General features: G+C 49.1%; 1 protein-coding gene across 1 annotated transcript in view; it reads right to left on the bottom strand.

Annotated features, from left to right (window-relative positions):
* LOC137341277 (ras-related protein Rab-37-like) overlaps positions 1-14576 on the bottom strand; it is a 229476-nt gene that overhangs the window by 162822 nt on the left and 52078 nt on the right. The window contains exon 3 of the mRNA XM_068004383.1: positions 4264-4305. Coding sequence (XP_067860484.1) covers positions 4264-4305 — 42 coding nt within the window. The remainder of the gene's footprint in view (positions 1-4263; positions 4306-14576) is intronic.

The following is a 14576-nucleotide window of genomic DNA, read 5'->3' as shown; positions in this document are numbered from 1 at the left end:
ATGCATCTGCGACAGGTAGGTTGGTGAGGACGAGGTCAAGTCGGTTTTTCCCTCGTGTTGGTTCGCTCACCACCTGCCGCAGGCCCAGTTCTAGCACCTATGACCTTCAGGACTCAGCCAGTAATGGTGCTACCGAGCCACTCTTGGTGATGGACATTGAAGTCCCCCACCCAGAGTGCATTCTGTGCCCTTAGCTACCCTCAGTGCTTCTCATCATGGAGGAGGACTGATTCATCAGCTGAGGGAGGGCGGTAGGTGGTAATCAGCAGGAGGTTTCCTTGCCCATATTTGACCTGATGTCATGAAATTTCATCTCGTCCAGAGTCAATGTTGAGGACTCCCAGGGCCACTCCCTCCTGACTGTATATCACTGTACCTCCACCTCTGGTGGGTCTGTCCTGCCGGTGGGACAGGACATACCCAGGGATGGTGATGGAAGTCGGCTGAAATGTATGATTCTTTGAGTATGGCTGTGTCAGGGTGTTGCTTGACTGGTCTCCCAATTTTGGCACAATTCCCCAGATGTTTGTGAGGAGGACTTTGCAGGGCCGACTGGGCTTGGTTTGCCTTTGTCGTCTCCGGTGGTCCGTCTGGTTTTATTCTTATTATGATTTTTTTTTAAGTGAGATTGTCCAACTGAGTGGCTTTTCTGGGCCATTTCAGAGGGTGATTAAGAATCAACCACATTGCTGTGGGTCTGGAGTCACATATAGACCTGACAAGGACGGCAGGTTTCCTTCCCTAAAGGGCATGAGTGAACCAGATGGATTTTTACAACAATCCGGTCGTTTCATGGCCACCGTTACTGATACTAGTTTTTTTTAAATTACAGATTTAATTTAATTAATTGAAATTCCCCAGCTGCCGTGGCAGGATTTGAACTCATGCCTGCGGATTATTAGGCCAGGCCTCTAGGATTACTAGTCCAGTAACATAACCACTATGCTACCGTACCCGTATAAACTACATCCACCTTTGTTTTTTGCCCCTTGTTATTTCTCATTTCCACCCATATAGATTCTACTTCCTGATCTTCCGAGCCAAGATCCTTTCTCACCACTGTCCTTATGTCGTCCTTTATTATTAGGGCCACACCCCCTCCTTTTCCATTCTGCCTGTCTTTTCTAAACGTCGTGTACCCTGGAATATTTAGTTCCCAACCTCAGTCACTTTGCAACCATGTCTCTGTAATGGCTATTAAATCAAACCCATTTATCTCTATTTGTGCAACTAATTCATCTATCTTCTAACAAATGCTCTGTGCATTCAGATAAAGAGCCTTTAGTTTTGGCTCTACCATTTTTTCCTGCTTTGACCTTATTTGCTGATGCACTATTATTGGTAAACTCTCTGTCCCTTCCTGCCGCACTCTGTTTATCTTTACCCAAATCACTACACTGCTCTGTTGCCTTGACTTTTCTCATTAGATTTCTAAATTTCCCCTCATGTGACCCCTGCCCCCCCCGTTTAGTTTATGTTAACGAGAGGGCGTTGCGACTCCCCAAGGCCTCAATGTGCTGCCTTGTGTTGGACTGAGCCAAGAGGGTCCCTGGTTCAATTCCCATTCGCTGTTGAGTTGGTGCTACGGGCACTATAATTGGCCTCAGTATCCCTGAGTTAGGGATGGAGGTGTCCGGGAAGCCCCTGCTCCCTGATCACTATTTGGCAAAACCACCCCCCCCAACACCCACCCCCCCCCCACCTCCACTACCCCCCCCCCCCCCCGTCTGGAAAGTGCCCGTACGGATGACGGATAAGGGAGGATGGGACCTGGCTGTGTTGGCTCCTGTGGTTGAATAGCCCCTGCACACACTGTCCCGGCTCTCACATGAGGAATGGGCACTTGGGTGAAGGGGGGAGGGGTGGGTCGTTGCTCACGGACGGCATTTGCACAGGAAAAGGAGAATGTAAACAATAAAAATTATCATGGTTGAACAGCTGTAAGATCGCCGCAGGAGGGAGACGGTGGGCGCTCTCCCCGCTAGAACCAGCGGTAAACTCTCAGGGTTTCCGGCACCCGGGCAGCATTTTCACAACGGGCCATTCCCTGCACTCCCTCAAACAGATGTTAAGAGGCCGCCTCTCGCAGTGAGTGCGGGCCATGAGTGATTTATAATTGGCAGCAGATCTAAGGGGTGCTTCGCACAGAGAGATCCCAGGGCACAGAGAGATCCCAGGGCACAGAGAGATCCCAGGGCACAGAGAGATCCCAGGGCACAGAGAGATCCCAGGGCACAGAGAGATCCCAGAGCACAGAGAGATCCCAGAGCACAGAGAGATCCCAGGGCACAGAGAGATCCCAGAGCACAGAGAGATCCCAGAGCACAGAGAGATCCCAGGGCACAGAGAGATCCCAGGGCACAGAGAGATCCCAGAGCACAGAGAGATCCCAGGGCACAGAGAGATCCCAGAGCACAGAGAGATCCCAGGGGCACAGAGAGATCCCAGGGGCACAGAGAGATCCCTGGGGCACAGAGAGATCCCAGGGGCACAGAGAGATCCCAGGGGCACAGAGAGATCCCGGGGCACAGAGAGATCCCAGGGCACAGAGAGATCTCAGGGCACAGAGAGATCCCAGGGCACAGAGAGATCCCAGGGGCACAGAGAGATCCCTGGGGCACAGAGAGATCCCAGGGGCACAGAGAGATCCCAGGGCACGGAGAGATCCCAGGGGCACAGAGAGATCCCAGGGCACAGAGAGATCCCAGGGGCACAGAGAGATCCCAGGGCACAGAGAGATCCCAGAGCACAGAGAGATCCCAGAGCACAGAGAGATCCCAGGGGCCGTGCCGTTTGTCCTAGTGACAGCCCCGAGCAGTTAGGAAGCACCAGCTCTGAGGGACAGCGACCTTCTCAACAGCTGCTCCACACGACACTTTGTGACACGGCCCTTAATTAAAGTAAAATGACAACCTCTTCCTGTCTTGTATGAAAGACCCTCTAATACAACTGAGCTGTAACGATGACTGGTTGTGGCTGTTAAAGAGCTTCTGAATCAGCATCATTTCTGAACAGTCCCCTACATATTTTAACACACACACAAACACACACACACATACAAACGCACAAACACACACATGCACTAACACACACCCACAAACACACACACGCACAAACACACACACAAACACACACACACACACACAAACACAAACATACACACATATCTCAGTACTTAGCTGACACCCGGTCTCTGGTACTGTGTCAGTATTTACAGGAGGTCCCTGGGAGTGTGTCAATATTTACAGGGTGTCTCTGGGAGTGTGTCAGTATTTACAGGGGGTCCCTGGGAGTGTGTCAGTATTTACAGGGGGTCCCTGGGAGTGTGTCAGTATTTACAGGGGGTCCCTGGGAGTGTGTCAGTATTTACAGGGGGTCCCTGGAAGTGTGTCAGTATTTACAGGGGGTCCCTGGGAGTGTGTCAGTATTTACAGGGGGTCCCGGGAGTGTGTCAGTATTTACAGGGGGGGTCCCTGGGAGTGTGTCAGTATTTACAGGGGGTCCCTGGGAGTGTGTCAGTATTTACAGGGGGTCCCGGGAGTGTGTCAGTATTTACAGGAGGTCCCTGGGAGTGTGTCAGTATTTACAGGGGGTCCCTGGGAGTGTGTCAATATTTACAGGGTGTCTCTGGGAGTGTGTCAGTATTTACAGGGGGTCCCTGGGAGTGTGTCAGTATTTACAGGGGGTCCCTGGGAGTGTGTCAGTATTTACAGGGGGTCCCTGGGAGTGTGTCAGTATTTACAGGGGGTCCCTGGGAGTGTGTCAGTATTTACAGGGGGTCCCTGGGAGAGTGTCAGTATTTACAGGGGGTCCCTGGGAGTGTGTCAGTATTTACAGGGGGTCCCTGGGAGTGTGTCAGTATTTACAGGGGGTCCCTGGGAGAGTGTCAGTATTTACAGGGGGTCTCGGGGAGAGTATCAGTATTTAAAGGGGGTCTCGGGGAGAGTATCAATTTTTAAAGGGGGTCTCCGGGAGCCTGTCCAATATTAGCAGGAGATCCCCGGGAGTTTGTACGGGTCCTGAGGACTATGCCAATAGTTGTGGAGATTCCCTGAGATAGAGTGATTTAAATAAGTTGATTATCATTTTCTCTATGTTTAGTTTTTTTGACTGTTAATACACACAGATTATCAAATAAATCCCGCAGAGATAGCGAAATGCTCTGAAGTCCGAGGGGAATGAACATTCAGCGTGTTTTTAGGCGAGGCTGGTTTCCGGTAATTCATGTCGATGCCATTCCACCTGTTGCCGCAGCTCACTGACCTGTAACTTGACCTTGACCCCGTCCACAACCACCACCTTATTCTGTAAAACAAGGAGAAAAACTGGTTAGCACCGGGGTATGCAGTCAGTGAGCATAGTGAGCGGGTCTCTGTTGGCACGCTGCCAGTGACTAGTGCCAATCAAACCAAGATACAGAATCATTGGAGTGCTCTGTATTGTTAGCACACCCTGTGCAATTGGCATGTGTATGATTGGCATGCTCTATATGATTGGCACATGTTGTATGATTGGCACACCCCATATGATTGGCACACCATGTGTGATTGGCACACCCCATATAATTGGCACATCATGTGTGATTGGCACACCCTGTATGATTGGCACACCATGTATGATTGGCACACCATGTATGATTGGCACACCATGTGTGATTGGCACTTTAATTGGCCAAGATCCTTTTGAATGATACTCGTTCATTGGCCACATGTACCTTGGTGTCGTCAGCAGATTTTACAGGAAGTCTATATCGGTGATGAATTGTGTGAACAGCAGGGGACTCAGCAGAACAGTAACACAGCCCACTGCTCACTGCCCACCACACAAACCCTGTCCCATCACCATTTCCCATTGCCCAGATAGTTTTCAATCCAGCAGCTAATTTGCCACCAATTCCGCGACCTTCAATTTTTGTTTAAAGTCTCACAATAGGGACCTTATCAAATGTCTTCCGGGAATGCAAAGTAAGTTCACCAATCCTGCAATCCCAACATACAGCCATGCTCAGAGGGAGCGTGGGCTGGAGAATAGGAGCCCTATCTTTGCCTTACGCTCCCTTTGGGAGTGGCTCCATGTTGGGAGTGCGGGATCAGTGAATTTACCCTCATATCCACTCAACAGCCCTAATCCACTAGCTTAGTTACAGACTCCCAGCACGTTAGTGAGACATAACCTGTTGATTCCAGGTCCATGCTGCCTACTGCTTAAGCTCGCTGTGGTCTTTGGATGAACACCTGTTTGGAATATAGGAACGTAGGAACATATGAATTGGCTAGTGGGCTATTCCACTATGTAGGGCATTATGATGGAAATGGGGACTGTGGTGGAGTCACAAAATGGTGACACACTTAAAACCACCATCATTGGAAACGGATAGGACTGGAGAAGCTGGAAATGTTTCTCCTTGGAGCATTTGATAGAGGTGTTCAAAATCATGAAGGGTTTCGGTAGAGTATATAAGGAGAAACTGTTTCCAGTGGCAGAAGGGTCGGTAACCAGAGGACACAGATTTAAGGCGATCGGCAAAAGAACCAGAGGCGAGATGAGGAATCATTTTTTTACGCAGCGAGTTGTTATGATCTGGAATGCACTGCCTGAAAGGGTGGTGGAAGCAGATTCAATAATAACTTTCAAAAGGAAATTGGATAAATACTTGAAGGGAAAAAATTTACAGGGCAATGGGGAAAGAGCAGGGGAGTGGGACTAATTGGATAGCTCTTTCAAAGCATGATGGATGAATGGCCTCCTTCTGTGCTGTACCTGCTATAATACTATGATACAAGGACAGAGAGACGCAGACGAAATGCAGGGTAGGATCACAACACAAGAACATAGGAATTGCGAGACAAGAAAAGACCAGGGTCCGTCTAGTTTCCCTTCTACCATCCTGGTGGTCACATGATACAATGATAGTGGAGTTGGTGACTAATTATAGAATCAATCTCTATCAATTAGTCTACAACAGACCCAGACATGAGGCGAGGAAATCCCCCAGTGGTGGAGAGCTTTGGGAACCGGAGGTCCAAAGTCACCTGTCCCTCCCAAGCCTGTTACACTTACCACATGTCATGTCTCAATTACTGATATACTGGATCCCAAAATGTTATTTTCTGAAAGGAATCCATCTAATTTGCATTTCAATGAATAAACATGATCCGCTCCCACCGTCTCTCTGGAGAGCTACTCACTCACTGAATTATGGGCCCCGATAATAACTCCGAGGTAGGACGAGAGCAGGGGAGGATTGGCAGATGGGAAACCTGGAAGTTTGGGTTTCCTGGACGTCAGGACGTCTTTTAAATTTTTCAAATCGGTTTCCCGCCCGCAGCCAGCCAGATTGAGAGGCTGTTGGGCAGGAAGGCCCATAGCAACAGGCTGCAGCCAAGGATCGGAGGGAGGGAGGGAGGGAGGGAGGGATCGTGGGCCGGGAGGTGGAGATCGGGGGAGGGTCTGATGCTGGAGGTGATCGGGGGAGGGTCTGATGCTGGAGGTGATCGAGGGAGGGTCTGATGCTGGAGGAGATTGGGGGAGGGTCTGATGCTGGAGGTGATCGAGGGAGGGTCTGATGCTGGAGGATACCGGGGGAGGGTCTGATGCTGGAGGAGATTGGGGGAGGGTCTGATGCTGGAGGAGATTGGGGGAGGGTCTGATGCTGGAGGTGATGGAGGGAGGGTCTGATGCTGGAGGAGATCGAGGGAGGGTCTGATGCTGGAGGAGATCGAGGGAGGGTCTGATGCTGGAGGTGATCGAGGGAGGGTCTGATGCTGGAGGAGATCGAGGGAGGGTCTGATGCTGGAGGAGATCGAGGGAGGGTCTGATGCTGGAGGAGATTGGGGGAGGGTCTGATGCTGGAGGTGATCGGGGAAGGGTCTGATGCTGGAGGAGATCGGGGGAGGGTCTGATGCTGGAGGAGATCGAGAGAGGGTCTGATGCTGGAGGAGATCGAGGGAGGGTCTGATGCTGGAGGAGATCGGGGGAGGGTCTGATGCTGGAGGTGGAGATCGGGGAGGGTCTGATGCTGGAGGTGATCGGGGGAGGGTCTGATGCTGGAGGTATTGGAGGAGGGTCAGATGCTGGAGGATACCGGGGGAGGGTCTGATGCTGGAGGAGATCGGGGGAGGGTCTGATGCTGGAGGAGATCGGGGGAGGGTCTGATGCTGGAGGAGATCGGGGGAGGGTCTGATGCTGGAGGTGATCGGGGGAGGGTCTGATGCTGGAGGAGATCGGGGGAGGGTCTGATGCTGGAGGTGATCGGGGGAGGGTCTGATGATGGAGGTGATCGGGGGAGGGTCTGATGCTGGAGGAGATCGGGGGAGGGTCTGATGCTGGAGGTAGAGGTCGGGGGAGGGTCTGATGCCAGAAGGAGATCGATGGTGGGTGGGATCGGACATTGGGGGTTCGATCGTTGGCGGGGGGGGGGGGTCAGTCGATTGAGGGGCTCCGATCGGGGGGATGGAGGCACTCCTGCTCCTCCTAGCCCACAAGCAGTGCTGGAAGGACACTGACCTGTTCCATCCAGCCATTCTCGACTCCCTTAGGCTGCAGGGTTTCTCGAGGGGGGAAACTGGCCCCCAGAAGTTAAATGGGAAACACAGGTTAGATTTGAGGCAAGCAGCCTCTTCAAAATAATCATTCACCTTCAAACCCGCCTCCGTTGAAACTGGAAGTGGGCGCATCGGAGGTACGATGGGGTCGGGGGTTCTGATTTTTTATTTTTAACCCTCCCCCCGCCCGTCCTGGGGGGGGTTTAAAACTCCCCCCATTGTTTCCGCAGATTAGAATTGAATTCACCCCCCCTTGAAGCGCAGGCCATGTCCTCAGGTTCTATTGTTCTGGACAAAGTGTGACCTTCACTCCCAGTGTTAAACTAACGGCTTTATAATTTGTTCAATTCGTGGCTCAGTCTTTCTCTTGTTACACCAGCCAGCTCCTGCTCCCGAGAAAGCACAGCCCCTTGCACTTAGAGGGGAAATTTCCATGGAGCTTTTATGATCCTCTACAGCTACATCAGTGGAAGATCGGCCCCGACCCCACAAACATGCGTAACTGGCCGTTTAGGACGTTTCTGCCGGGTATCTGCCAATTTAGTTAACGGCTTAACTGTGCGTGAACATCTATCCAGTAGCGATCATAACATGATCGAGTTCAATGTAGTGTTTGAAAGGGAAAAAAGTGAATCAGCTGCTAAGATTCTAGACTTGGGTAAGGCCGTCTTCAATGGGATGAGACAGAGACTGTCCGCAGTAAACTGGGCAAATCTGTTAATGGGTAAAACGACTGATGATCAGTGGGAAATGTTTAAAGAAACATTTAACATGATACAGAATCGGTTTATACCCCTGAGGTGCAAGAACTCTACTTGCCAAAAAAAAACAGCCACGGACAACTAAAGAGGTAAGGGACAGTATAAGACATAAGGAAAGGGCATACAAAAAGGCAAAAAATGGCACAGATCCTGGCGAATGGGAAAGATACAAAGATCAACAAAGGGTCACAAAACAGATAGTAAAAGCTACAAAAAGAGAATATGAAAAGAAACTTGCAAGGGATATCAAAACCAATAGGAAGAACTTTTATAGTTATATTAGGAAAAAGAGGGTGGTCAGGAGCAGTGTTGGCCCCTTAAAAACTGAAAGTGGGGATATTGTCATTGACAACGGGGAAATGGCGGACATGTTGAACAATTACTTTACGTCAGTATTTACAGTAGAAAAAGAGGATAGCATGCCGGAAATCCCAAGAAAACTAATATTGAATCGGGGACAGGGACTTCATAAAATTAATATAAACAAAGCAACAGTAATGAAGAAAATAATAGCACTAAAGAGTGACAAATCCCCAGGACCAGATGATTTCCATCCCAGGGTTTTAAAGGAAGTAGGCGAGCACATTGCAGATGCCCTAACTATAATCTTTCAAAGTTCTCTAGATTCAGGAACTGTCCCTCTAGATGGGAAAATTGCACATGTCACTCCGCTTTTTAAGAAAGGAGAGAGAGGGAAACCAGGGAATTATAGACCAGTTAACCTAACATCTGTTGTGGGGAAAATGCTGGAGTCTATAATTAAGGATAGGGTGACTGAACACCTCGAGAATTTTCAGTTAATCAGAGAGAGCCAGCATGGATTTGTGAAAGGTAGGTCGTGCCTGACAAACCTGATTGAATTTTTTGAAGAGGTGACTAAAGTAGTGGACAGGGGAATGTCAATGGATATTATTTATATGGACTTCCAGAAGGCATTTGATAAGGTCCCACATAAGAGACTGTTAGCTAAGATAGAAGCCCATGGAATCGAGGGAAAAGTACGGACTTGGTTAGGAAGTTGGCTGAGCGAAAGGCGACAGAGAGTAGGGATAATGGGAAGGTACTCACATTGGCAGGATGTGACTAGTGGAGTCTTGCAGGGATCTGTCTTGGGGCCTCAATTATTCACAATATTTATTAACGACTTAGATGAAGGCATAGAAAGTCTCATATCTAAGTTTGCCGATGACACAAAGATTGGTGGCATTGTAAGCAGTGTAGATGAAAACATAAAATTACAAAGGGATATTGATAGATTAGGTGAATGGGCAAAATTGTGGCAAATGGAATTCAATGTAGACAAATGTGAGGTCATCCACTTTGGACCAAAAAAGGATAGAACAGGGTACTTTCTAAATGGTAAAAAGATAAAAACAGTGGATGTCCAAAGGGACTTAAGGGTTCAGGTACATAGATCATTGAAGTGTCATGAACAGGTGCAGAAAATAATCAAGAAGGCTAATGGAATGCTGGCCTTTATATCGAGAGGACTAGAGTACAAGGGGGCAGAAGTTATGCTGCAGCTATACAAAACCCTGGTTAGACCGCACCTGGAGTACTGTGAGCAGTTCTGGGCACCGCACCTTCGGAAGGACATATTGGCCTTGGAGGGAGTGCAGCGTAGGTTTACTAGAATGATACCCGGACTTCAAGGGTTAAGTTACGAGGAGAGATTACACAAATTGGGGTTGTATCATCTAGAGTTTCGAAGGTTAAGGTGTGATCTGATCGAAGTTTATAAGATATTAAGGGGAACAGATAGGGTGGATAGAGAGAAACTATTTCCGCTGATTGGGGATTTTAGGAGTAGGGGGCACAGTCTAAAAATTAGAGCCAGACCTTTCAGGAGTGAGATTAGAAAACATTTCTACACACAAAGGGTTGTAGAAGTTTGGAACTCTCTTCCGCAAACGGCAATTGATACTAGCTCAATTGCTAAATTTAAATCTGAGATAGATAGCTTTTTGGCAATCAAATGTATTAAGGGATATGGGCCAAAGGCAGGTATATGGAGTTAGATCACAGATCAGCCATGATCTTATCAAATGGCGGAGCAGGCACGAGGGGCTGAATGGCCTACTCCTGTTCCTATGTTCCTATAATTTTCCTCCGATGTTAGGGCAGATGGGAGGGAGATTCCTGCAGGAATTCACCCCCAGTGAATTCCTCAAACTATCACCGGAATCTTTGCTGTTTCTTTACTCGTTTCTTTGGTCTTAGCTTTTATACCACCTGATCCGTCTGGCCAGGGTGCTCTGGTCGTCTGGTCTGGGTGGTCTGGCCAGGGTGCTTTTGTGCGGGTGCTCTGGCCCATCTGACCTGTCCGGGCTGACCCCCCTGGCCTGCGTGCTCTGGCCTGACTGGCTCGTGTTCTCTGGCCTGTCTGGGCTGTCTCGTCTGGCCCATCTGGGCTGTGCTGGGTGCTCTGGCCTGTCTGGCCTGTGTGCTCTGGACCGTCTGGGCTGGCCCGGGTGCTCTGTAGACATTAAAGCCTTTCAGTGTGCACATTTCTGCGGGATCGGGCAGTGCAGACGGAGCAGAATAAGTGGAGGTTGTTGATCACGTCTGTGAAATGAACAATTAAGGATTTCGCCTCTTGTGATCCCCGCACTCTCGGGACTGACAGCCTGTGACTCAGTGAATCCATTAAAGGTGTCAAGGTGATAGTTTGTGCTCTGAAATGCCACAATTTGCATAAGAGTGCTGGAGGTTAATGAGACTCCTATAACCAGCTCTCCATGAAATGGCACAACCAGGAACCGAGTGGCATTTAACAGCAGCGTGTGAAAGCAGGTCAAAGGTTAGTGGTCACCTCTATTAAGTGGGGTTGAATGCGAGCTGTCAGTTAACAGTCAGACGCCTCTCTCTCAAAGTTCATTTGCAGCCTCTCACCAGGCTGAGTTAATACAGACGCACTAATGTGTCATGTCACAATACCAGGAGTGCAGACAAACATTCCACCAGTGACCTGCAATCTCTTCATCGAGTCAATGAATTTTTTTCCTCTAAAAATACAGACCAGTGATTCTTATTTTCTGAATTAACCAACACCAGGGAAGGAAAGAACTTGCATTTATGTAACGTCTCTCACGCCCTCATGACGTCCCTAAGTGCTTTATAGTCAGTGAAGTACTTTCGAAGTGTAGTCACTGCTGTAATGTAGGCAATGCAGCAGCCAATTTGTGCACAGCAAGATCCCACAAACAGTAACGACCAGATAATCTGCTTTTTTTAAGTGATGTTGGTTGAGGGATAAATATTAGCCAGGACACCAGTGAGAACTCCCCTGCTCTTCTTCAAAATTGTAAACAATTTTACAACACAAGCTTTCGGAGGCTTCCTCCTTCATCAGGTGAATTAAAATTGTGGAATTAAAAATAAATTTGTTGGACTATAACTTGGTGTTGTAAAATTGTTTACAATTGTCAACCCCAGTCCATCACTGGCATCTCCACATCATGGCTTCTTCGAAATAGTGCACCAGGGATGTTTTACGTCCACCTGAGAGGCCAGATAGGGCCTCGGTTTAACAACTCACGTGAAAGGCAGCACATACCTGCAGTACAAAGGGATCTGGGGGTTCTAGTGCAAGAAAATCAAAAAGTTAGTATGCAGGTGTAGCAGGTGATCAAGAAGGCCAATGGAATGTTGGCTTTTATTGCTAGGGGGATAGAATATAAAAACAGGGAGGTATTGCTGCAGTTATATAAGGTATTGGTGAGACCGCACCTGGAATACTGCATACAGTTTTGGTCTCCATACTTAAGAAAAGACATACTTGCTCTCGAGGCAGTACAAAGAAGGTTCACTCGGTTAATCCCGGGGATGAGGGGGCGGACATATGAGGAGAGGTTGAGTAGATTGGGACTCTACTCATTGGAGTTCAGAAGAATGAGAGGCGATCTTATTGAAACATGTAAGATTGTGAAGGGGCTTGATCGGGTGGATGCGGTAAGGATGTTCCCAAAGATGGGTGAAACTAGAACTAGGGGGCATAATCTTAGAATAAGGGGCTGCTCTTTCAAAACTGAGATGAGGAGAAACTTCTTCACTCAGAGGGTAGTAGGTCTGTGGAATTTGCTGCCCCAGGAAGCTGTGGAAGCTACATCATTAAATAAATTTAAAACAGAAATAGACAGTTTCCTAGAAGTGAAGGGAATTAGGGGTTACAGGGAGCGGGCAGGAAATTGGACATGAATTTAAATTTGAGGTTAGGATCAGCCATGATCTTATTGAATGGCGGAGCAGGCTCGAGGGGCCGATTGGCCTACTCCTGCTCCTATTTCTTATGTTCTTATGTTTATACCTGAAAGTGCAGCACTCCCTCAGTCCTGAGAGTTCACCTGGATATTGAACTCAAATCCCTGGAGTGGAGATTTGAACCACAACCGTCTGACTCAGAGACAAGAGAGCTACCCACTGAGCCAAGGCTGAAATCTTGAGGCTCTCTGCGGAAATAAACCCATGGTTTTTGAATTTCAGATATTTTATATATTTTTTCCTGTTTGACTCATCGTACCAATCCTACACCTCGAGGGGGTGGGGGGGGGGGGTTGTGATTCAGAGGATGCTGCTCTACAACTAACTCCAAGGCTTTACCACAGATGAGGCCATCGCAGCTAAAGAAAGAGGTACTTTACGCACACTGTGGGTCTCAGACCTGACAACAACAACAACTTGCATTTATACAACACCTTTAACGTAGTAAAACTTCCCAAGGTGCTTCACAGCAGCGTAATCAGACAAAAAAATTTGACACCAAGCCAAAGAAGGAGATATTAGGACAGGAGACCAAAAGCTTGGTCAAAGAGGTAGGTTTTAGGGAGCATCTTAAAGGAGGAGAGAGACTTGGAGAGGTGGAGAAGTTTATGGAGAGAATTCCAGAGGCTAAGGCATGGCCACCAGGAGCGATTAAAATCGGGGATGAGCAACAGGCCAGAACTGGAGGAGCGCAGAGATCTCGGAGGGTTGTAGGGCTGGAGGAGGTTACATAGATAGGGAGGGGCGAGGCCATGGTGGGATTTGAAAACAAGGATGAGAATTTTAAAATCGAGGCGCTGCTGGGCTGGGAGCCATTGTAGGTCAGCGAGCACAGGGGTGATGGGTGAACGGGACTTGGTGCGAGTTAGGATATGGGCAGCAGAGTTTTGGATGAGCTCAAGTTTACGGAGGGTGGAAAGTGGGAAGACGGCTGGGAGAGCATCGGAATAGTCAGGTCTGCAAGTAACTAATGATGGATGAGAGTTTCAACAGCAGACAGGTTGAGGCAGGGGCGGAGACGGGTGATATTACAGAGGTGGAACTAGGCGGTCTTGGTGATGGAGAGGATATGGGGTCGGAAGCTCAGCTCAGGGTCAAAGAGGATGCCAAGGTTGCGAACGGTCTGGTTCAGCCAAATAAAGTGGCCAGGGACTATCCACCCCAGGGGATGGTGCTCACTCTCCCCTGCTCCCCCCCCCCCGCGTTCTGTTGCTCAGCAGGTGCAGTGATGCTGTCGCAAAACTCTCAACCGCACGGGCATGACCCGCACTCCAGCTCAGGCCTCGGAGCAGAGCTGTGTCCCCCGGCCTGAGGTCACCTTCTAACCCATCCTGAGCCTCCGGAGGTGGCAACTCAGCAGTCTGGACACGTCAACCTCCCCGTCGCCCACCCACTGAGCCCCTGTTCCAGGCCGTGGGGGTACAGCATTCATTCTGCTGCCAGTGTCTGATCATTGTGAACAAGTTAGGGCCGTGGGTCCTTTAAGTGACAGATGAGTGAATAACAGCAGGGGTTCGAGATTAAGCACATCGCACTGCATCATTTACTTTATTTTTAGGTCTGTCTACGATCCTTGCACTTCTGCTCACTTGTTCTCTAAGTGACGTTCTCTGAAAAGGTTAAACCTACTACCTTCTGCCTGACCCTCTGTTGTCATGGTGATCTGATGTCAGCCTGACGAGCAGCCCATCAGCATCGCTTAACTCTGCCTTGCCCGTGGACCGAGCACAGCCAGGTGAGCAGGTTACAGGATAAAACCTGCTAATGGCCTGTTCTCGTGTGGATTTATTCTCCCACTTCTCCTCTCTTGAAGGACTTGAGCTGAGGTCCAGCTCCAGGTTCCACCAAGAATCAGCAACCACCCTCATCCGGCACACACGTGGCCCAATTTTAACCTAATCCGCCCAACGGGAACAGGACGGGTTCGAGTCAGATGCCCGTTTTACACCGCATGCGATTTTACTCTCCATTGAAGTCATAGTGTGCGCTTGCGTGATCACACGTGTTTGCG

The sequence above is a fragment of the Heptranchias perlo genome, chromosome 23 (genome assembly GCF_035084215.1).
Source record: "Heptranchias perlo isolate sHepPer1 chromosome 23, sHepPer1.hap1, whole genome shotgun sequence".
Classification (NCBI taxonomy): Eukaryota; Metazoa; Chordata; class Chondrichthyes; order Hexanchiformes; family Hexanchidae; genus Heptranchias; species Heptranchias perlo.
Note: the sequence above shows the minus strand (reverse complement) of the source record. Positions and strands in the feature narration are given on the sequence as shown.